This window comes from Protomyctophum parallelum (assembly GCF_964188405.1).
Source record: "Protomyctophum parallelum genome assembly, chromosome: 10".
NCBI classification, from domain to species: domain Eukaryota; kingdom Metazoa; phylum Chordata; class Actinopteri; order Myctophiformes; family Myctophidae; genus Protomyctophum; species Protomyctophum parallelum.
This window is the reverse complement of record NC_139704.1, coordinates 44,744,019-44,768,825: the sequence shown is the minus strand read 5'-3', so window position 1 is coordinate 44,768,825 and position 24,807 is coordinate 44,744,019. Positions and strand designations below refer to the sequence as shown.

The 24,807-nt window shown below is 44.2% G+C and overlaps 1 protein-coding gene across 1 annotated transcript in view; it reads right to left on the bottom strand.

Moving 5' to 3' along the window:
- Positions 1-24,807, bottom strand: part of col19a1 (collagen, type XIX, alpha 1) — a gene marked incomplete at its 3' end in the record, with an annotated part of 238,354 nt that overhangs the window by 41,480 nt on the left and 172,067 nt on the right. Inside the window, exons 17-18 of the mRNA XM_083775052.1 lie at positions 17,808-17,852; positions 4,475-4,510 (exon numbers count right to left, since the gene is read on the bottom strand). Of these exons, the coding sequence (XP_083631178.1) occupies positions 4,475-4,510; positions 17,808-17,852 (81 nt within the window). The remainder of the gene's footprint in view (positions 1-4,474; positions 4,511-17,807; positions 17,853-24,807) is intronic.

The following is a 24,807-nucleotide window of genomic DNA, read 5'->3' as shown; positions in this document are numbered from 1 at the left end:
GAGGGTGGGTGGAGGTGTCCTGTATGTGTGAATGCATTGGAGAGGGTGGGTGGAGGTGTACTGTATGTGTGAGTGCATTGGAGAGGGAGGGTGGAGGTGTATTGTATGTGTGAGTGCATTGGAGAGGGTGGGTGGAGGTGTCCTGTATGTGTGAGTGCATTGCAGAGGGTGGGTGGAGGTGTCCTGTATGTGTGAATGCATTGGAGAGGGTGGGTGGAGGTGTACTGTATGTGTGAGTGCATTGGAGAGGGAGGGTGGAGGTGTATTGTATGTGTGAGTGCATTGGAGAGGGTGGGTGGAGGTGTCCTGTATGTGTGAGTGCATTGCAGAGGGTGGGTGGAGGTGTCCTGTATGTGTGAGTGCAATACAGAGGGTGGGTGGAGGTGTCCTGTATGTGTGAGTGCATTGGAGAGGGTGGGTGGAGGTGTCCTGTATGTGTGAGTGCATTGGAGAGGGTGGGTGGAGGTGTCCTGTGTGTGTGAGTGCATTGGAGAGGGTGGGTGGAGGTGTCCTGTATGTGTGTGAGTGCATTGGAGAGGGTGGGTGGAGTTGTCCTGTATGTGTGAGTGCATTGGAGAGGGTGGGTGGAGGTGTCCTGTATGTGTGAGTGCATTGGAGAGGGTGGGTGGAGGTGTCCTGTATGTGTGAGTGCATTGGAGAGGGTGGGTGGAGGTGTCCTGTATGTGTGTGAGTGCATTGGAGAGGGTGGGTGGAGTTGTCCTGTATGTGTGAGTGCATTGGAGAGGGTGGGTGGAGGTGTCCTGTATGTGTGAATGCATTGGAGAGGGTGGGTGGAGGTGTACTGTATGTGTGAGTGCATTGGAGAGGGAGGGTGGAGGTGTATTGTATGTGTGAGTGCATTGGAGAGGGTGGGTGGAGGTGTCCTGTATGTGTGAGTGCATTGCAGAGGGTGGGTGGAGGTGTCCTGTATGTGTGAGTGCATTGGAGAGGGAGGGTGGAGGTGTATTGTATGTGTGAGTGCATTGGAGAGGGTGGGTGGAGGTGTCCTGTATGTGTGAGTGCATTGCAGAGGGTGGGTGGAGGTGTCCTGTATGTGTGAGTGCAATACAGAGGGTGGGTGGAGGTGTCCTGTATGTGTGAGTGCATTGGAGAGGGTGGGTGGAGGTGTCCTGTATGTGTGAGTGCATTGGAGAGGGTGGGTGGAGGTGTCCTGTATGTGTGAGTGCAATACAGAGGGTGGGTGGAGGTGTCCTGTGTGTGTGAGTGCGTTGGAGAGGGTGGGTGGAGGTGTCCTGTATGTGTGTGAGTGCGTTGGAGAGGGTGGGTGGAGGTGTCCTGTATGTGTGAGTGCATTGGAGAGGGTGGGTGGAGGTGTCCTGTATGTGTGAGTGCATTGGAGAGGGTGGGTGGAGGTGTCCTGTATGTGTGAGTGCGTTGGAGAGGGTGGGTGGAGGTGTCCTGTATGTGTGAGTGCATTGGAGAGGGTGGGTGGAGGTGTCCTGTATGTGTGAGTGCATTGGAGAGGGTGGGTGGAGGTGTATTGTATGTGTGAGTGCAATAGGGATGGTACAGTAGGTAGAGGTGTCCTGTATGTGTGAGTGCATTGGAGAGGGTGGGTGGAGAGGTTTTCAAAGGAAACAGATTATCAACCAACCCCAAAGGCCCAGCATGTGTGTGTGTGTGTGTGGGGGGGGGAGACAGGGGGGCGCCGACATGGTTTTTGCTCTGCATCACACAGCTTCTTTACAGCATGCATCTCCTATGCCTCTGCTGAGCTACAGTACATCACCTCTTCATGAAAATGATTGCACAACGTATATATATATATTTTTTTCTAATGTTTCTCCGCCGTTCTTTTCTAAAGGCATGGCGCATAATGTAACGTTCTTTTCAAACGGCACGGCGCATAACGGCCATCTGTCTGGTTATGAGAGCGAGCGGTGACTCACGCCGCGCCGGGCCACGCGGGAAGAGCAGAGGAGAGGAGACTGTGAGGAAAAGCTATTTAATCAATTCTGACCTGAGATCAGATTCTAAAAAAAAATGTTCTTCTACATCCTGACAGCTTTCTGAAAAAGCCATGTTTCTATGTCAGTCGTTCTTCGATTTTTCAAAAAATAGCAGACCTACAAGCTCGTAGCGCGCCACTCGGTGGCGCGCTACGAGCTTGTAGATCTGCTATTTTTCAATAGCTAAAGCACCAAACACAAAAAGTGGTTCCCGCCCAAAATGGGTTAATTTGCACAGCAGATAGACTGTCGATTGACTGAGAGGTGCCGGGGGAAAGGAGATGAGCACCTTTCTCTTTTTCTTTTGTTGCTTTCTGACAGCATTGAAATGTCAGTCAAGGGCACAGCAAGTTGGGGTTGCGGGGTGTGTGTGTGTGTGTGTGTGTGTGTGTGTGTGTGTGTGTTTGTGTGTGCGTGTGCGTCGTCGTGGACAGGAAATCTATAGAATGTGCCAAATGTGCACATGACTTTGTTCGTCCAAAACAATTGATTCTGGTGTAGAGCGTTGCATCTTAATCCATTTTGGGCGGGAACCGGGTGTTAGCATTATGTTATGCTTTAGCTTTTGAAAAATAGCAGATCTACAAGCTCAGAGCGCGCCATCGTCGAGTGGCGCGCTACGAGCTTGTAGGTCTGCTATTTTTGAAAAATCGAAGAAACGACTGACATAGAAACATAGCTTTTTCAGAAGACTTTCAGGATTTAGAAGACAAAATGGGTTAAGGGTCCTGGCTGTGACCACATCTATTCATTGAGACTTGATAAAGAGAGAAGCATTCGGGGCACACAAGGTTATATAGTAACCTTGTGTGCCCGGATCCTTCTCTTTTTTTATCATGTTTTGATCCCGTTCTTTGATGCATGTGAGCACCTTTCTATCATTACCAGTCACATCCTGCTACCTCCATTGAGCACCTTTTTATCATTATCAGTCACATCCTGCTACCTCCATTGAGCACCTGGTTAGTTCCTCCTCCTTCTCTATTCATTGAGACTGGTTGGGCTCCACAGCCGCATGGCTCTATGAGTCACTCACAAACCCCTGCAGAGTCCAGCATACAGCTGAACTATATACCAAAGCACTGCGTCAGACACCCAGACCCTAAACCCTAAACCCTAAACCCCTGCAGAGTCCAGCATACAGCTGAACTATACCAAAGCACTGCAGAGTCCAGCATACAGCTGAACTATACCAAAGCACTGCAGAGTCCAGCATACAGCTGAACTATACCAAAGCACTGCGTCAGACACCCAGACCCTAAACCCTAAACCCTAAACCCCTGCAGAGTCCAGCATACAGCTGAACTATACCAAAGCACTGCGTCAGACACCCAGACCCTAAACCCTAAACCCTAAACCCCTGCAGAGTCCAGCATACAGCTGAACTATACCAAAGCACTGCGTCAGGCACCCAGACCTTGAGGCAAGTAAATTGACCCTATGGGAGCCAACCCGGGGCAAAGCCAGGAGGGGAAAGAGGCGTACCACCTATGTACACGTGCTGTCTGTGGCGCGACAGCTTGGCTGACAACACTGAAGAGCTCAAGAACCATGTCGGATAGGAATCTGTGGAGGGCAGCCATCCGGGAATCCCGAGTTGGTGTTGGCTTAGCCTCGGTACCAGGCTTTCATTTTTGTTGGTGCAAAAATTGAAAGCCTGGAGGAACGCATTGGCCGCTCTGGTCTAAAAGTGGGAGTCAACCCTTCCGGGTGGGCGTCGCTCCAAATTATGTGACGTAGCGCTGCACTAGGGGGGAGAGGAGGGGCCGGGGGTGACGGACAGATCGATGAGATCCAATCAGGGCGCGACCCGCGACCCGCCCCTCTAGACCAGAAACCTAACACGTTAGCTCAGGCTAGTGTTGGCTAGACCTCAGTCACCTCACTCTTGCAGAACAATACCAAAGCCACCGCAAAGAAATGATGTGAATGTCGCACGTCAAACTATTCATTTGTTCATGCAAAATGCATCATTCGTATTAAAATGAATGTGGATTTAAATGAATGCGAATTAATCGCACAAAATAAATGCTCCCGGGGATTATTGTTATAGTGTCTAATAGTGTAGCATGTCTAAGACCAATAAAAGGATGGATTCTGTGTGTGAGTACTAGACAAAGTGTAAAATGGATTTAAAGTGGGACGTTGTAAAGAGGAAAACAGAGGACAGAAGAGCATAGGAAGGGAGACAAGACAGGGCATAAGAAGTATGAAGATTTGTTTACGTCAAGCATGACTCATTAACCTTTTCACATTGCTCCGGTTAGTATGGAGAGAGCCTCCGTCCCCACCAGCTATGGGATTTTTAAATCCCAGCTCCATTGAGCCTCCATTATAACAGGATTTTCAAAGCCAAAAAAAAAAAACATTATTCTAATAATGAAACTCAAGAATTCACCTTTACTGGGATAAGCGTATCGACATGTTCCAAATCTGATACATCAGCTTCAAAATGCCAAGTGTCAGTAATTAAGTTTGGTGATGAATATGTTTTCACACCATACCTTAACTCTTGCCGCTTCAGAGATTCCCAGTGGACCCTGCAGAACACAGAGAGACAGAGGAGAGGATAAACTTTAATCCATTCTGACCTGAGATCAGATTCTAAAAATGTCTTCTACATCCTGACAGTTTTCTGAAAAAGCTGTGTTTCTATGTCAGTCGTTCTTCGATTTTTCAAAAAATAGCAGACCTACAAGCTCATAGCGCGCCACTCGGTGGCGCGCTATGAGCTTGTAGATCTGCTATTTTTCCATGGCTAAAGCATAACATAATGCTAACAAAAAAAGGGGTTCCCGCCCAGAATGTGTTAACACAGAGGTATTTTTACCAGTCCTTGTACACGACGGCACAAACAATGACATTTGACAAACTGTGCAACACAAGAGCTACTGTAGAATGGGCTAATTTTAGCCCCGCCAAAGTAATTGTTAACCAATAAAACATGACCTTCTTCAAAGTGCAGATGAAATAAAAATACCGGTAATAAAAAGTTTCACGCTTTTATAGCATCTAGGTGTTCATAACGAGGACATAGCAATAAATTATAATGTCACCTAAAAGTCTAATCTTAAATTACTTTCTGTCAAATGCAAACATACTGCATGATTACATGAATTCCATATGAATAAATATGCGTAAAGATTGCATTCCTTGTGTGATTCCCATAGCACATACACATTTAGTCAAACTCTGATTACGTCCGGACAGTGAATCACTTCAATGATAAACTACAATATGTACCTGAAAACATTCAAGTTGAGAAATGAGTAACATGAACATCCTTCAGCACTGCCCCTCTTTCCCTCTCCCTTGGGCTGTGCTACAGGCTACAAACATTAGCCTTCTCTGGCTGCAGTGAGATATCATGCCTTAAATCCCATAGCCTGAGGCACAACCAAGGGAGCAGTGAAGCCAATAGTGTCTGAACTCTGAAGCCAGTAGGAAATTCTGACTTCCTGAAAGTTCATATAATGGCCTGTTGTGGCGCTGTCATTGGGCCCAAAAAACCCCATAGCTCCATAGAGGTCCATGACATACATCACCCCAGCCATAGCCTGTTCAAACCACTTCCACGCCCACGGCCGGGCAAACGCTACATGAGCATCAAGAGCAGCACCACCAGACTCTTAGACATCAACAATTAGACTGCTGAACAAGAGCTAGGACTGGTGACGCTGCACAGACTGAACTGAATTGGTCTCCTTTTAGTAGAGACTACTTTATTTATACACATAGGCTACATCACTTTATATATATTTTTTTATATGCATACATATTGTACCATGTAGTTTAGTCATGTACTATGCACTTTCTTTCTTTTAACTGCAATGATGAGCCTGCACAAACAAGAATTTCACCCATGTTACTTGTAATGTGATGTGACAATTAAGTTTGATTCTGATTCTGATGTATTTGGGCCCAACTTCACCTAGACTGTATTACCGTAATACACATGGCCATGAATACTTTCTGCTTCCAGTCACTATAGTTTAAAGTCTAATTTCTAATGTCATAATATTCTTTTTGGAAAATTATGGTCCGATTTATTTAAAAAAAATGACCATAAAGTTGAGTATGTTCTGAGGGGCGTGGCTACCTTTACAGTCTATGATCAGGATCCACCCCCCCCCCCCCCCCCCCCCCCCCGGTCAAGTCTGTTTTTTTTCTTCAGTGTTTTAGTATAGTGAATTTTTATTTTCCTGTGCAACACTTTGTAAACCTCGAGTTGTAAAATGTTCTATGTAAATAAAGTGGTTTGGATATTATACTTAAGTATTCAGTAACTCAATATTTTTCACTATATTTGCAATAGAGATTATCCATAAAAATTTATTTTGTATACATATTTTTTTTTAATTATTATTATTATTTGTTTGCATACTTCTATTAGTCTTCTATTATGTCTATGTATATTTGTATGTGCCTCTTATTTCATATGGTGCAAGATACCGGGGTTGTGGCTCTTTCAGAGCGGGAACTCTGGGTGGAGGGGAGGGAAAAAAGGGGGAAAAAATGTTCGAAAAATGTTGTATAATATTTTCGTGTGAACATTAATAAAAAAACTTTGATAAAAAAAAATTACAAAATGTGATGATGTGATGCGAGAGTGCAGACGTATAGCCAACACCAACTGGGGACTCCTGAATGGCTGACCTATAGCTGACTGGCAGCTGGGTCCCCTTCAGGGGGTCAGCTAGGTCCCCTTCAGGGGGTCAGCTAGGTCCCCTTCAGGGGGTCAGCTAGGTCCCCTTCAGGGGGTCAGCTAGGTCCCCTTCAGGGGGTCAGCTAGGTCCCCTTCAGGGGGTCAGCTAGGTCCCCTTCAGGGGGTCAGCGAGGTCCCCTTCAGGGGGTCAGCTAGGTCCCCTTCAGGGGGTCAGCTAGGTCCCCTTCAGGGGGTCAGCGAGGTCCCCTTCAGGGGGTCAGCTAGGTCCCCTTCAGGGGGTCAGCTAGGTCCCCTTCAGGGGGTCAGCTAGGTCCCCTTCAGGGGGTCAGCTAGGTCCCCTTCAGGGGGTCAGCGAGGTCCCCTTCAGGGGGTCAGCTAGGTCCCCTTCAGGGGGTCAGCGAGGTCCCCTTCAGGGGGTCAGCTAGGTCCCCTTCAGGGGGTCAGCTAGGTCCCCTTCAGGGGGTCAGCTAGGTCCCCTTCAGGGGGTCAGCTAGGTCCCCTTCAGGGGGTCAGCTAGGTCCCCTTCAGGGGGTCAGCTAGGTCCCCTTCAGGGGGTCAGCGAGGTCCCCTTCAGGGGGTCAGCTAGGTCCCCTTCAGGGGGTCAGCTAGGTCCCCTTCAGGGGGTCAGCTAGATCCCCTTCAGGGGGTCATAAACACGGCCCAGAGGGTGACCTATAGCTGACTGGCAGCTAGGTCCCCTTCAGGGGGTCATGAACACGGCCCAGAGGGTCATGGCATGTCCTCTTCCATCTCTAGAGGACCTCTACAAGAGAAGAGCCAACAGCATCCTCAAGGACCCATCCCATCCAGGTCATCACCTGCTGCAACTCATGCCCTCAGGGAGGCGCTATAAGGTCGTCAATGCAAGGACAAACAAGAGTGAAAAATAGTTTCTACCCCAGAGCAGTCAAACACTGACACTTGAACTCTGACACTTTATGTATGGACTAAAGCAGTGTTGTTTTCGTCGACTAAAACTAAGACGAAAAATGTTCGTCGACTACCTATTTTCACTGACGAAAATTAAATGGAAACTAAATGAAAACTAAGCTATGATGACTAAAACTAAGACTAAATATACTGACAATTTCGTTGGCAAATAAAAACTAGACTAAAATGTTAGGAAGGGACTAGTGGTCGTGGACAAGATATCCAGTATAAGTCATTTTATACTTGGTTGCATGCTGAAAATAGCAAAATAGAATATTTTCAGCAAGTGTAAGAACACTCATTACGACGGCATCAATACCGTCGTAAATACATTTTAGTCGACTAAATCAACTGTAGATTTAGTCGACTAAAATCTTATGACATTTAGTCAACTAAAACTAGACTAACACTAAGACATTCCAGGTGACTAAAATGTGACTAAAACTACATGAAGTTTCAGTCCAAAGACTATGACTAAAACTAAAATAGAAATCTGCTGCCAAAAACAACACTGGACTAAAGGGACTTACTGTGCAATATGTCTTAAATGTATGTATTTCATATAGAGTATTGTGTCTTTTGTTTTAAATGCACTTGAGCTGGATTGCAAATCAATTTAGTTGTCTTGTACAATGACAATAAAGACATTCTGATTCTGATCATGGTCTTGAGCTTGGCCTTTTCACCTCCCTGGTTTTGCCCTGGGTTGGCTCCCACAGTGTCATTTCCCTTGGCCTTTTCACCTTCCTGGTTTTGCCCTGGGTTGGCTCCCACAGTGTCATTTCCCTTGGCCTTTTCACCTTCCTGGTTTTGCCCTGGGTTGGCTCCCACAGTGTCATTTCCCTTGGCCTTTTCACCTTCCTGGTTTTGCCCTGGGTTGGCTCCCACAGTGTCATTTCCCTTGGCCTTTTCACCTTCCTGGTTTTGCCCTGGGTCGGCTCCCACAGTGTCATTTCCCTTGGAGGCTGTGCCTTGTGTTGACACTGAGGCCCCTTTTCCACCGGTTGGTTCCCAATGAGAACCGGTTCAGTTCTTTTTGGTTTTTAGTCCATGAGCCAGAGCTCCAAAATTGAAACGTTAATTATGAATTCAGTGGGCAAAACCATACCTATATTAGATTGTTATCACCATGAAACTTCCCCAATTGAGTACTTACACGAAGACAATGATTTATTGTATTACAAATTTTACATTTTTAAATAGGCAAATGAGGCATTATGTAGGAAAAATATGCAATACTCAAAAATATGAAAAAGCTACTACTGTGGAAGGGTTATCATGTATTAATTTACTTGTATTGATCCTATAAACAATTGAATATAGGGTATAGTTTGCCCACCAATTATGGAGCTCTGGCTCATGGACTAAAAACCAAAAAGAACTGAACCGGTTCCCATTGGGAACCAACCGGTGGAAAAGGGGTCTCAGTGTCAGTTTGCTTGTCACCATGTTTGGGCTCCTGACGCAGTGCCCAGCCAGCCTCATCCGTCTCTCTCTGACTTTGTCTGTAAGCCGTGGGAGAACCACAGGTTTTCCGTCAGAACGGAGGCTCTCATGATCAAGCGATAAAGCGGAAGTGAAGAAGCCTCCTCCCCACTTCCGTTTCGTCTTTACAGTCGCACAAATGTATCCTATTTATTCCACCCTTTTGGATTTTTTTACAGCTGCTGAAAGCAAAACTAATGCTTGGAATGGATTCAGAATCATGAAAAACCCCTAGTTTGACATGTCACAATTTTGTCACATGCTTAGCATGTGCTACTGTATGCATAATGACATTTTGAACGTTTTGCCATATATTGGTTGTTGATGGTACGCCAACTTTCAGCAGCGGTCATAAATTCCCCTAGGGTGGTTGAATAGAAACCAATGTGGGATATGCTAGTAGACACCCTTACAAATACATTGGGGAAGAACATTCTTGGTAAGAAATGTATTCCCAGATTTTATTAAAATCCTCTGACTACCGGCAGGATTTTTTTTCTTTTTTTTCAATTGACTTTTTATTGAATTTTAATCAGACAAACATGAAAACGAAACGACTGACAATTGACATTACAAACAAAACAAAACAAGACAATACACATACAATACACACAAGGGGGGAAATCTGCCACTCTATAGATGATCATAAATAGCTCAAACAGGTGCATCTGCTTCTACAGGTTAAACAAATGAATTTAAACAAAATCAGGTCTCATTGTCGAGATATGAGCCATCCATCTAAACCAGTCATCTGTGAAGACTTCAAACTGGCCTCTAAAGCTGAATGTAATTCTCTCCATAATACATATACCATAGATTAAATCAATCCATTCATTTATAGTTGGTATAACATTTGTAAGCCACTTTTTTGTTAAGGCTTTTTTTGGATGCCACCAGGATTTTGTTTTAATCAAGGTCTTACCTTTAGGCTACAAAGACTATTGAGTGCTGACTCGGACATTTCAGAGTTTAAACCATTCTGACCTGAGATCAGATTCATACGAGGTTTCCACTGGACACACACTGGTCTGATGAACCCATTCTGACCCGAGATCAGATTCTAAAAATGTCAGTCGTTCTTCGATTTTTTCAAAAATAGCAGACCTACAAGCTCGTAGCGCGCCACTCGGTGGCGCGATATGAGCTTGTAGATCTGCTATTTTTCAATAGCTAAAGCATAACATGATGCCAACACCAAAATGGGTGCCCGTTCAGAATGGGTTAATTAACAGGCGTTATTTTGCAGCATACATGGTTCTGATGATCACTCATTGTGGTACGGTGCGTGTTTGCCCGTGTTTCTGTCACGGTGCATGAAGCAACTTCATGGTACAATGATCGCTTTTTATGTTTGGACCCTGAAAAATAATTACGACGTACTGTACGTTCATAGGGCGCATCATTAAATACGGAGTCGGAGATGTGTTTAGAGTGGGTGTTTTAAATGTGCAGAAAATTATGTTCTTTTGTTAGATAAATGTCAAATAGCTCTATATTCTTAACCCGCGTTTAGGCTACTTAAAAGAATGCCACAAAAAAACCCTTCTAAAAGTGTTTGCTACAGTAACAAGGGAAAAACCATTTTCAGGTTGTGATCCCACTTATTTCCAGAGAGAGACCTCATACAGGATACAGGATAAACAAGTTAAAGTTTGACACATTTTAAACTGGAAAAGATGAAAGTGAACCTGATAAATGGGTAGGTACTCTTTCACGATTGGATAATAATACTATACTGTTTTTCTAAGAGACAGGGAGAGACCCCTGTTATTGAACCACACTCTCTGTACTGTAGCAATGATTGCCATCAGAATATTAAGCTTCAACCGTTTCACTCACAAAAAAAGTTTTGTTTTAACCCAAGGAAATAACTTCATCACATCAAATATAGAAAACGACCCATCCACGCAGCAGCACGCTGCAAGCTTGTTGATCATCCGCTTTCGCCGAGTGTCGCTCGGCTACTTTGGCTCAGGATATGACATTACCACATCAGGAAGATGGCCGGGGTTCATATACGGTTAACCCCTTCTGACCTGAGATCAGATTCATACGAGGTTTCCGCTGGACACACACTGGTCTGATCAACCCATTCTGACCTGAGATCAGATTCTAAAAATGTCAGTCGTTCTTCGATTTTTCTAAAAATAGCAGACCTACAAGCTCGTATCGCGCCACTCGGTGGCGCGATATGAGCTTGTAGATCTGCTATTTTTAAATAGCTAAAGCATAACATGATGCCGACACCAAAATGGGTGCCCGGTCAGAATGGGTTAACCCCTGCAGATCTAAACTCAGCAGAAGAGGTGAGTCATTAATGCCAGGACAGCAGGAAAGCTGGCTATACAGTATGTATTATTATGGGTACGGTGCCATTTCCAAATGTCACACCTCCCCCTCCGCCTCCCGCCGCCCCCTTCTTCAATGACTTTGCGTCCTACAGCTTTATGAGTTATTAAGGAGACGTAATGGAGCATATGCTGAGCAGTTGTGGAAAATACATTTACTTTAAGTAAGTATCGCACTTAATTACCATTTCTAAGTACTTTCACTTTACTTGAGTATTTCCAACACTCCGCACTGCCATGAAGTGTGAAGGGTCATGACCGAAAGAAATAAGAATACAACCGTCCAAAAAGGGTTTTCTTTTGACGGATGGCTGGCATCTCCCTTAGAAATATTATGGCCACGCGACAGAGACTCGGAGTACGTAGAGTCGCTGCTTCTTTGCCTGGAGCCAGCTCAGGTGGTTCGGGCATCCGGTTAGGATCATAGGATGCCTCTCGAGCGTCTCTCTAGGGAGGTCCTCGAGGCACGTCCCACTGTGCGGAGAGTCTAGACCCCCCGGGCAGACCGAGGATGAGATGGAGGGATTACATCGACTCACTGGCCTTGGGACGCCTCGGGATCCCCCAGGAGGAAGTTACTAATGTGGCTTTGGAGAGGGAAATCATTCTGGAGCTCTCTGGTGGAGCTGTTGATGGATTTACAACACTCAATATACTTTACACGTCTATTCCACTACGTCTCAGAGGCAAATATTGTACTTTTTACTCTACTACACACACTTAACAGTTAGTTACTTTATAGATTTAGATTTTTTTTTTTTTTTTACAAAACATGCATTAACCAATTAAGCCCTAATTGATAGGCCTACTGTTGGCTATTTCATAATAGCTGATCTACAAGTGCATGATGCATGGTGCTTTGTGTTGTGATGCCCAAAAAGTTGGACTTTTATTATATTTGTTTGTATGAATAAAATCATACTTTTACTTTGGTACTTTAAATAACTCAGAAACTACAAAACATTTCAAAGTAAAAAGGTTCCAGCATGTGTGCCCACAGTAAGCTGAATTATAAAAAGTGTGAATGGAGTTTCTAGGTGAAAGTGACTTTTTGACGTCCCATAGAGCTGCCATTGAGCCCCATTATAAATGTCTCAAATTTGAAAGCACTATATTTCTAAAACTATGAAACATTTCAAAGATTCCTTTTCAGGCAAACATGTCCACCGTAAGATGAACCTAAGTAGGCCAGAATGGGGTTGCTAGGTGTAAGTATGTAGGACTAGTAGCATGCCAAAGTTTGTGCTATTGCCATAGAGAATGCACAGGGTTGGGAAGTAACGGAAAACGTAACGGTAACGTCTTAGAGTACATTTTTAAATGTGTAATCTGGATTACAGTAACGGGGGTGTTGTAACGGGGGTTACATGACGATTACATTCTCCCCTTCCCCTCATTAATTTTACAAACAAGTTATAAATTATTAACACCAAACAACCACCTGCAAGAGCGCACACTCCGCATACACGGCAATGGATTGGAGTTGAGCGCAGCGCGCACCTCTCTGACTCTGTGTAAAATCCTCACAGTGGAGGCTGCTGCTGCGTCAGGGCGGTGTTGCCAATTTGCGAGAGAAATAAGCAACCAGGTCTATGAAAACAAGCCCAAAAGAAGCGACCATAAAAGGCCACACGAGCACTTCAAAGCTATATATATCGTCCATTAAACAATGTGCATATTTATATATGTTGGCTATTTGAAAATAGACGATCTACAAGCTCACAACCGTTCTACCATTATTTACAAGCAACTTCAGAAAAATAAGCCCAATGTGGCTTATAATAATCAGACCAGGCAACACTGCAGAGATACTAGAGAGCATATTATGATATATTGGATTGGGGATAAATAATGGGTAGCGCAGTCTTCTCTTTTAGGTCAAATACAATGAGGCTTTTTATTTAAAGAGTAGCCTACGGGGTATAAATATAATTGTATAGGGCTGAGTTCTTTGTAGACTATATAAATTAGTCTTTACTGTCTAGTCAATGTTTTAAACTCATGCCATGTCTATCTAAATGAGTGTCAGCCAGGAATGTCAAAAAGAGTTTTTATTTGCCACTTTGACCACTTTGGTTGTCAAAGTTGTTGGTTGTCGAAGTTGTTGGTTGTTGTCAAACAATCAAAATGGTTCTGTAGGTCAAGATGCATTTTTCTTATGATCTGTTATTAGTTGACACAATGACTCTACAGTAATGTAACTGTTCAGAGAGGTCAAATTCTTAACAATTAAATGACCTTAACCATATTTATGTTGTAAAGTAATCCAAAAGTAACTGAAAGTAACTTGTAGTTACTTTTTAAATGGAGTAATCAGGGTTACGTTACTGACTATATTTTTCCGCAAGTAACTTGTAACTGTAGGGGATTCCTTTTTAAAAGTAACCCTCCCGCCCAGGCCGTAGCGTAACGGTCTGGGCACCGGACTGGTAATCCAGTCGCAGTGTGCCGCGGGTTCGACTCCCGGACCCGACACGGCCTTTACTGCATGTCATCCCCCCATCTCTCTCCCGTTTCCTGTCAGCCTACTGTCTGTCCCTTCAAAAATCAATAAAAGGCGTAAGCCGCAAAAAAAAAAAAAAAAAAAAAAAAAAAAAAAAGTAACCCTCCCAACCCTGAGAATGCATTGGGCGTTTAAGTTAAGTATATGTTCATGCTAATAATAGTTCACTTTTACTTCCGAATACAGGCCCTTTACTTGAAAGTGAAACAGTCTATTTTCTATAGTGTGGCATTTCTATAGTGTGGTATTTCTACTTACAGTAAAAAATAAATAAATAAATAGAGTACATTTTCCACCAATGACTGTGTGTCCTCCAGCTTTATGAGATATAATTAAAGGAGGATACATTGAGTCATGTGGGAGAGACTTAACCCATTCTGAACGGGCACCCATTTTGGTGTCAGCATCATGTTATGCTTTAGCTATTTAAAAATAGCAGATCTACAAGCTCATATCGCGCCACCGAGTGGCGCGATACGAGCTTGTAGGTCTGCTATTTTTTTTAAATCGAAGAGCGACTGACATTTTTAGAATCTGATCTCAGGTCAGAATGGGTTCATCAGACCAGTGTGTGTCCGGCGGAAACCTCGTATGAATCTGATCTCAGGTCAGAATGGATTAACAGTGAGCAGCCTCAATTATGCCAAACATAATGGAATCTATTGAGCATAACGGTGAGAGGAAGCCGAAAGGCCACCTTTCTGGGATGTCTTGGGTGGAATAAAAAAATTAAATAAAACTACGTGTCCCCGATCGGACGCTTAACCCATTCTGACCTGAGATCAGATTCATACGAGGTTTCCGCCGGACACACACTGGTCTGACGAACCCATTCTGACCTGAGATCAGATTCATACGAGGTTTCCACTGGACACACATTGGTCTGATTAACCCATTCTGACCTGAGATCAGATTCTAAAAATGTCAGTCGCTCTTTGATTTTTCAAAAATAGCAGACCTACAAGCTCGTATCGTATATGAGCTTGTAGATCTGCTATTTTTAAATAGCTAAAGCATAACATGATGCCAACACCAAAATGGGTTCCCGTAGAGAATGGGTTAAATCAGCCCCTTGACAAAGAACAGAGGCTTTATTATTTTCTTCTTCTTCTTTTTTGTGGGGTACAGTATTATTTTATGATGACAAAAATGAAAACAATTCCTTAATTCAGAGTATATACAGTAGGCGAGGAAGCTGACTATATTTAGGGGCTGCAACTGTGTCGATGAGCTTCTTACATAATTATTGTTCTATTGATTTTACTTAATTAAATTAACCAACTTAAACATTATATACTATATCCCTCAGGGCTCTATACTAGTGTATTGTCTGTTTTCTGATATGTGCTGAAAATAGCTTCTTTCCCCTACAATACGGATGTTAGGGTTTAAGTTTTTAATTGAACAATGAAGAAGTACATAAAATGTAATTTTATGTACGTTTTTGCGCACGCACGCACACACACGCACGCACACGCACACGCACATGCACACACACACACACACACACACACACACACACACACACACACACACACACACACACACACACACACACACACAAATAAATCAACCCCCTGCAGGTTTCTACTGACATTCTTCTGGTCTCGTCATGGCAGAACAGGAAATGGCTAGTTTACACTTTCATATAATAATGGCCTCAAAGAACAGAAGAGATGAATGTAATCATCTAGTTGGGGGTAGAAAACCGAGAGGAAGGAGTGCATCTGTTTGACCTTCAACAAGGTCATCTGTTTGACCTTCAACAAGGTCATCTGTTTGACCTTCAACAAGGTCATCTGTTTGACCTTCAACAAGGTCATCTGTTTGACCTTCAACAAGGTCATCTGTTTGACCTTCAACAAGGTCATCTGTTTGACCTTCAACAAGGTCATCTGTTTGACCTTCAACAAGGTCTTCTGTTTGACCTTCAACAAGGTCATCTGTTTCACCTTCAACAAGGTCATCTGTTTGACCTTCAACAAGGTCATCTGTTTGACCTTCAACAAGGTCTTCTGTTTGACCTTCAACAAGGTCATCTGTTTCACCTTCAACAAGGTCATCTGTTTGACCTTCAACAAGGTCATCTGTTTGACCTTCAACAAGGTCATCTGTTTGACCTTCAACAAGGTCATCTGTTTGACCTTCAACAAGGTCATCTGTTTGACCTTCAACAAGGTCATCTGTTTGACCTTCAACAAGGTCATCTGTTTGACCTTCAACAAGGTCATCTGTTTGACCTTCAACAAGGTCATCTGTTTGACCTTCAACAAGGTCATCTGTTTGACCTTCAACAAGGTCATCTGTTTGACCTTCAACAAGGTCATCTGTTTGACCTTCAACAAGGTCATCTGTTTGACCTTCAACAAGGTCATCTGTTTGACCTTCAACAAGGTCATCTGTTTGACCTTCAACAAGGTCTTCTTTGGTACTTCTTCTGGGTGACAGAATTGATGCAAAAAATAAGAGAACAAGGCGCTCTTGTAGAAAAAATAAAAAACCTTTAATTTAAAGTGGCTAATGCATTGCAAGAATGAAAATGCACCTAATGGTACATTTTAACAGATTGCATCATGGCAAAACTTAGAAAATACCTAGAATTGTCCACCGTGATCCATCCATCATGTGCCACTTAACATGGCAACCATGGCTGCCTCGGTCAGATGGGTGGACATTCTGCATCTTATTTTAATGATGAATATCAATCAATTGTGTAAATCTAAAAAGCATGACATTTGAACATTTACAATTTACAATCATTTGGGGGCCCACTTGCAGTGGTTGTAAAGTACCTGAACCCAGACAAGACTGAGCCTCTCTTCTTCCCAGCTATAAGTCCTGCCCCATGGAGGAGCTAACTATTTCCATAGACAACGCCTTGGTAACTTCGGTTCCAAGTTCCAACAGCCAAGAACCTTGGTGTTGTCCTGGACAGTCAGCTCTCATTCAAAGCACACATGGCGGTGGCGGTCAGACCCAGGAGTCAGCCCAGCTTGTCCAGACATCAGTCATATCAAAACTTGACTAGTGTAACTCACTCCTTACTGGCCTAGCACACTTAAGCCTCTCCAATTGATCCAGAATGCCGCAGCTCGCTTGGTCTTCAACCAGCCAAAATTCTCACATGTCTTTCCCCTTCTCTGCTCCCTCCATTGGCTCCCAGTCGCTGCCTGCACAGAGTACAAAACTCTGATGCTGCCATGCTGGCCTTCAAAGCAACCAAAGGTATGGTAGTAGTACCCCCATATGTTCAAAGTCTGATCGGACCTAGCCTGACCTAAGCAGAGACATTTCTGGCCTAGATGGGAGGGTCGCGCCTCAGAAAAGCGCGCACCCTGATTGGATCTCATCGATCTGTCCGTCACCCCCGGCCCCTCCTCTCCCCCCTAGTGCAGCGCTACGTCACATCATTTAGAGCGACGCCTACGCGGAAGGGTTGACTCCCACTTTTAGACTGGTTCAGCCCACGGCTTTTTCCAGGCTTTCATCTTTCGCGCAGACGAAATGAAAGCCTGGGTATCGAGGCTAGATCGGACCCTACAAACCCTTCCACGCACTCAGATCACAGGGAAGCTGGAAGAACATTGACTAAAACAACGGGACAACGCTCCACACGTCCCAAACTCTTCTCCCTTCTGGTCCCAAAACTATGCAACGCAATTTCTATTGCAATCAGAACTTCAGACTCACTCGCAATCTTCCGCCGTGCTCTGAAAACCCACCTCTTCAGACTATCCATCTTGCTGTAGCACTTGCCCTAGCCTCGACGACCTTACTGGCATATGCAAAGGCTGAACTTATGGATTTTGGATAGCAAAAAAAAAGATAATCAAGCCAAGAACGCATTAGTGACTTGTGAGCATGCACAGGTGTGTTCATGAGGTGTTTGTCATGTCAGTACTTACAGGTTGACCTCTGGGACCGGGCTCTCCGGGCTTGCCTCGCCGTCCCTAAAGCGAACAGAAAGAGAACAGGATATGAATGTTAGAGCTGGACATTTGGTTTGAGTCATTGTACAGGTGCCCGAACGGCCAAGGCTCCAAGAACAGTCCGGACAGTTTAACGGTTTTTATTTCCAAACTCCTCCACCAAACACCTAAGTGACAGAAAATAGAAAGCAGTTCGATCTTGTGTGTGTGTGTGTGTGTGTGTGTGTGTGTGTGTGTGTGTGTGTGTGTGTGTGTGTGTGTGTGTGTGTGTGTGTGTGTGTGTGTGTGTGTGTGTGTGTGTGCGTGCGTGCGTGTGTGTGTTCCAAATTTCATTTAGTTTTAGTAATTTGAAATGTTTTAGTTTTAGTCTAGCTTTAGTTGAGTCTACAGTTGATTGAGTCTAAACTAAAATGTATCTTGGCAGACCTTAATCGCGTCGTAATGCCTGATTTACACTTAGCTGTGTGTCCCGAAAATAGCAAGCTCACAACACGATCAGCTATTTTCGGATTCACCAGCACACAGCCAATACATAAAATGACCTGTTCTATATTTAGTCATAGTTTTATCATAGTCATAGCTTAGCTTTTATTTTGTTTTCGTCAGTGGAAAAAGACAACGCAACACACATTTTTTTTAATCATAGTTAGTCAACATCATTAACCCATTCTGAACGGGCACCCATTTTGGTGTCGGCATCATGTTATGCTTTAGCTATTGAAAAATAGCAGATCTACAAGCTCATATCGCGCCACCGAGTGGCGCGATACGAGCTTGTAGGTCTGCTATTTTTGAAAAATCGAAGAACGACTGAAATTTTTAGAATCTGATCTCAGGTCAGAATGAAAACTGTCAGGATGTGGAAGACATTTATAGAATCTGATCTAAGGTCAGAATGGGTTAACACTGATGGAGAGACAGCGCCAGGTGTGTGTGTGTGGGGGCATGCATGCTGCCAGCCATTACGCCTAGACTGCAACTCCTGTCTCAGCGGCTAATTTGCTTTTAATTAACAACAAGAAAACAGCTTAATTGCATCGCCCTGCATGGCCTCGACACTCTTTGTTCCGCCGTTCCCGTTGATCGACTCCGGGCCATCTGTGCGCGACCCCGACCACACATCCGTCAACAACAAACAGCAGATAGATGATATAACCGTTCACAACACAACGTACTACATACGTACTGCATGCCAGTGGTAGTGTTTGTTTTCATTAAAGCGCAAATAACATGCATTTTAAAACTGCTTTTAATATTTAATATCATATTGTCTATGTCCATCAAAGTTATTTCTAATGGCTTGAGCCTCAATCACCACTCTGATATAACCAGGCCTTGTCAATTCTTTCTGGACTTTGAAAGCCGTTTTAGCTGCAGTACCACAATGTCCTGAGGTGTTGGGGGTGCTGATATGCAGATTATTTAATATTTGAGTCATTATAATACTGATGCTAGATAAAACCAGGCTTGTTTCCATTCCATGCCAGTTTGGAAAATCAACAATGGTGGACATTGTAAACAAAGTGGAAATGCAAATTTGGAACTGAAGTCTGAAGAAGGAGGAATTATACAAAGTAGGGTGACATTGATGACATCACGATGAGACCAAAATCAGTTGAGCTGTTCCTGAGAGCAATTTCTATTAAAGCACCTATATGATATGAAAGCCTGATTGTTCAAAATTGGTTATTTGTGGGGATAGAAAACACACATGGGAGCCCCAAAAACAGAAAAGAAATGGAAAAAGTTGAATTTTATGTTATAGCTCCTTTAAAATAAATGAAGCACAACTAAACTCCATACAGCACTGACTGGATAGACTGGCCCATGGTCTACTCCTCAACAGACCTTCCTTCACTGCCAAGCAGCGGCAGGTTGTCTCCCTTCTGAAATCACACTGGACTGATGCTAACACCAAAATGGGTTCCCGTTCAGAATGGGTTAAAAGTAGATACTGAGATATCTCGTACTTAAGTAGTTTAAGTCAAATGTACATACTGTAGTTACTTTACACCACTGCTTCATGAAAACGAGGCCAGAGCGGACCAGCCGCCGCTTTTCATCTTTAGAGATTTATTTTTAACATTTATGAATAGCAGCAAAAAAAAAAAGCTTCAGTGCTTTGAAAAAAAAAGAAAGAAAAATCAAGGCTTTGAAAGGCCGACATCGTAATGAGATGTAATGCTTCCTGAAAGCAAACCAAAGTTGTTGTAATTGACATCAAGGGGATTTATGTTCCTCGGGCGAAAGGGCCGGATGAGGCTGTGTGTGTGTGTGTGTGTGTGTGCGTGTGTGTGTGTGTGCGTGTGCGACTGTGCGTGTGCGTACGCGTGTGTGTTACACTGCGTCTCCGCTGTGTGTGCTGTGCTAACTGGCAGAGCATCAGAGGCTGCATGCGGGCTGGAAGTTACCAACACAGCCCCGCTATTCACTGACCGGGCCTTTCTAGTTCTACAAACGAGACAGATGTAATACCGGCTCAATTATATAAGATCCTAATAACACTCTGGTCTGGGTCGATGCGTCATACCACATGTCATCCACTTAACCCAGTAACAGCTTCATGAGGCCGACGCTGCACACATGGCTTCTAAATCCTAACCGTTTTCCGAAGGTTTCCAGGGTGTCATGCGGTCAGTGGTGCACAGTTTTTCATGTCAAGGACCCCCAAAATTATATGCATTTGGCCGCCAACGCCATCCCACATTTTTTTTGTTTGTTCCAGCTTTGTGTCACGCTACCATATTATCTGCTATTTTTGAGTAGCCAAAGTATAAAATAATTATTTTCTTTTAGCTAAAAAATCTAAAAAGACACAGATGCTTTCCCGGTCTTAAAGGGTTATATATATACACTATAGCGTCAGCGTGGGTCATGTCGTGTTGTTTTCATGCATTATAGCATAGCCTCGGATAAAGATGATTACTGAATGATCACGATAATGCCGATAACAAGTGCCAAATCTGCCCGGTTAACGGCAAAATGTTTTACAGAACGACAAAGACTTACTGATGATGATGACCATAATAACAGTGACTCTCGCTATGCGCTGCATTTCAGCCCATGCAGGCACAATGGAGACGAGAGGGTCACATTTCAGATCAAAAGGACTGTTGGAACGACGGGAGTCTGTGTGTGGAATAACGGACCATCGGCCTAGTGGGATTTGTAGGCCAATGAATGGGACATTTTCCATGCCGCTTCGGAATAATGGCCGGCCCGGCACTGTTACTATTGTCGAGGAAATGTGGAATACACTAAGTTATACATTTAAGGAGATCAAATCACTCCCATTGTCTCGTGTGTTAACCCATTCTGACCTGAGATCAGATTCATACGAGGTTTCCGCCGGCCACACACTGGTCTGATGAACCCATTCTGACCTGAGATCAGATTCTAAAAATGTCAGTCGCTCTTCGATTTTTCAAAAATAGCAGACCTACAAGCTCGTATCGCGCCACTCGGTGGCGCGATATGAGCTTGTAGATCTGCTATAGCATAACATGATGCTAATACCAAAATGGGTGCCCGGTCAGAATGGGTTAAGACCCACCTACTATTTAAGCTGAGTTTTGTTGAGTCAGTATGGTGTTCCATTGCAACGCTTCATTGCTGGCTCCGTATTCGAATACAAGATTATAATACTTTGAAACTCTGAATTGTGTCTGTCTCATTATGCTGTTTAACTGTGTTATAAGTGCTCTCCAAAAGATTCCAGAATACTATCCTGGGGTGAATATTCGGCAGAAAATATAGCCACTAGTCTACAAACTCACAGCAACGCAAACCCTTATATCTCCATATATGGAGCTGACATGTTCTGACATTCCATAATAATCCATCCTTCCTCTTCGATGTCTCCCTTTTGACTGATACCTGTCCATTCAAACTCTATAGACGGGACAGTCCCCAAAGTTATTAGTGCAGCTAGCGCCCGGCAGCCGGCGAAAACTAGAGTTCTCAACAGGCCCCGGAAATTAAGATCGTACCCCCCATGCTAAAGCACCAGCGCTCGCCCAGCAGTCTGCCGGTCACCCAGGAGGATGCGTGCACGCAACCTTGCCCTAAAGCCCTCAGGCGTCTTATTGGTCAGTAGTTATCATGAATCATACTGCAGCCTTGAAGTAGTCGATGACCACAATGGAAACAAGCTGTAGGCTTTAGAGTCTTTGGTACGACGTGGCCGGGGACCGAAGCCACGCCCCCAGAACGACTGGGCGATGTAGGAGCCAACCAATCATATCAACGCTCCAGGGGTACTATCATAGGAGCCAACCAATCATATCAACGCTTGACGGGTACTATCATAGGAGCCAACCAATCATATCAACGCTTCAGGGGTACTATCATAGGAGCCAACCAATCATATCAACGCTCGAGGGGTACTATCATAGGAGCCAACCAATCATATCAACGCTCCAGGGGTACTATCATAGGAGCCAACCAATCATATCAACGCTCCAGGGGTACCATCATAGGAGCCAACCAATCATATCAACGCTCCAGGGGTACTATCATAGGAGCCAACCAATCATATCAACGCTCGAGGGGTACTATCATAGGAGCCAACCAATCATATCAACGCTCGAGGGGTACTATCATAGGAGCCAACCAATCATATCAACGCTCCAGGGGTACTATCATAGGAGCCAACCAATCATATCAACGCTCCAGGGGTACTATCATAGGAGCCAACCAATCATATCAACGCTCCAGGGTTACTATCATAGGAGCCAACCAATCATATCAACGCTCCAGGGGTACTATCATAGGAGCCAACCAATCATATCAACGCTCCAGGGGTACCATCATAGGAGCCAACCAATCATATCAACGCTCCAGGGGTACTATCATAGGAGCCAACCAATCATATCAACGCTCGAGGGGTACTATCATAGGAGCCAACCAATCATATCAACGCTCGAGGGGTACTATCATAGGAGCCAACCAATCATATCAACGCTCGAGGGGTACTATCATAGGAGCCAACCAATCATATCAACGCTCCAGGGGTACTATCATAGGAGCCAACCAATCATATCAACGCTCCAGGGGTACTATCATAGGAGCCAACCAATCATATCAACGCTCCAGGGGTACTATACCCGGAATTCTTTGTCAGTCTTTCGGGTTCTTCAAAACGCCACTGAGCAACTTCCATTGAAATGAATAGCTGTCGCTCCTCATCCACTCTCTAAATATATTATAACTCTATGATCAGGGCTGCACATAAGTGGTGCGCCAGTGCGCATGCGCCGTCAAAATTCATAATGCGCTGTCAATCAAGCGCCGGGAAGCGCTTCTGCGTACCAACAGCTGGGGCCGCACAGAATTATTATCATGGCCAGAATACTAGCACATTCTGTGGCGAGAGCATTTTCCACTGACTGCCACTCAAAGTAGCTACTACTGGCTAATCACAGCACTGGTCATTGTGGCCAATCACAGCGCGTCCTTAGTCAAACGAGGGAGGTTCCACTCTATGGGGAGGATTCCAAGCTGCTCACTGCTTGTTTTCCGGGTGCTGGAGCAAGTTGCTCGTGTGCGATGCAACTTGCTCGTGTGCGATGCCGTCTCTCACGGACTGGCACTGCTACACAATATGAAGCTTATCAACATGACAATAGCGTGTCCCGACATACTGTCCCTTATTATCGTAAAGTCGGGTAGTGTACACTGTTTATTTTGCACCGAGGAGCCATGTGTGTCTTGTCTGTCTTGACTCTGTGTTGACTGTGGACATCGCCTCGGCTAAAAACAAGAGGGAAGCCTGACGTATGCTTCGCCGTACGACGTGTCGTATGTTAAACAAATAGGCAATAGCTGATCTGCAAGCTCGGAGAGATCGGCTATTTAAATAAAAAAAAGTATCTAAATATTGCTTTGATGCTCATATTATCCTTAGGAAGTATTAAGAAGTTTGTATTAGAATATGCATAATATGCATATTCTAATACAAACTTCTTAATATTTATTATTAATATTTATTGGATAAGTGGGGACTGGGGAGTCAATGGAGAGTATTGCAACTCTAGATTCATCCCATTATACAAAAAAATCTAGAGTATGTATGTGTATTCCAGCCCTATATTATAGGGCTGGAATACACATACATACTCTAGATTTTTTTGCTATAAGTTATTCATGCATCCCTCTTTTATCCATCCGGCGAGACGGGTCGCCGCATTTTAGGAGCACCAAGCAACTCCTCCAGGTGCTCTTCTGAGTACTAGACCAAAAGAGTTGTGTGCAGCCCTGTCTATGATCGAACCCCAACCTCCCAGTCTCAGGGGCAGACACACTCTAACGGTGTTAATTTTGGGGCAAGGGCCACATTGCGCGAAAGGTGACTTGATGAGGGCCGCGGCCAGTTGCAGCTCACGTGGGTTGACTTAAACTTGATACTTGGCTTTGTTTTCTAGACTGTTTATTGACATGAATTGACTTTATTTGTATTACAGTTGTAGGCTACAAGACGTTTGGTATGAGAGGTGGAAAAAAGACCCAATAAACCACTCGAAAATAGTTAAAAATGCAATCATTATTTTATCAAAAATATCCAAAATGCCAAATTGGCATGTAGCCATCATGAAATCTGACACTTTGCATCTCTTTGCTTTGACTATCGTGTGTAAGTAGACTATATTCCTCACTTGGTAAGGGAAATGAAACTCTACTGAGCTGTAACAACTATGGTTAGCCTCTCCATGTCCTGCTGTATCAGAGTGTGAGGAGAGTAATCCACAACATCTCAACTAGTAGTTGAATAGACTGTTAACGAGCCCATCAGTGACAACATTCTGCACCTGGGCAGAGACAAAGCCGTCTACAGCAGGGCCATTAGCGGGGCAGGTGGGGGAGGGGGAGTAGCAGCGTTGTTTCCTTTTTGAAAATCATCTCGAGGGCCGCATTGGACCTCTCCCTGGGCCGCATGTGGCCCACGGATCACCAGTTTGACACCCCTGTGACTAACCAG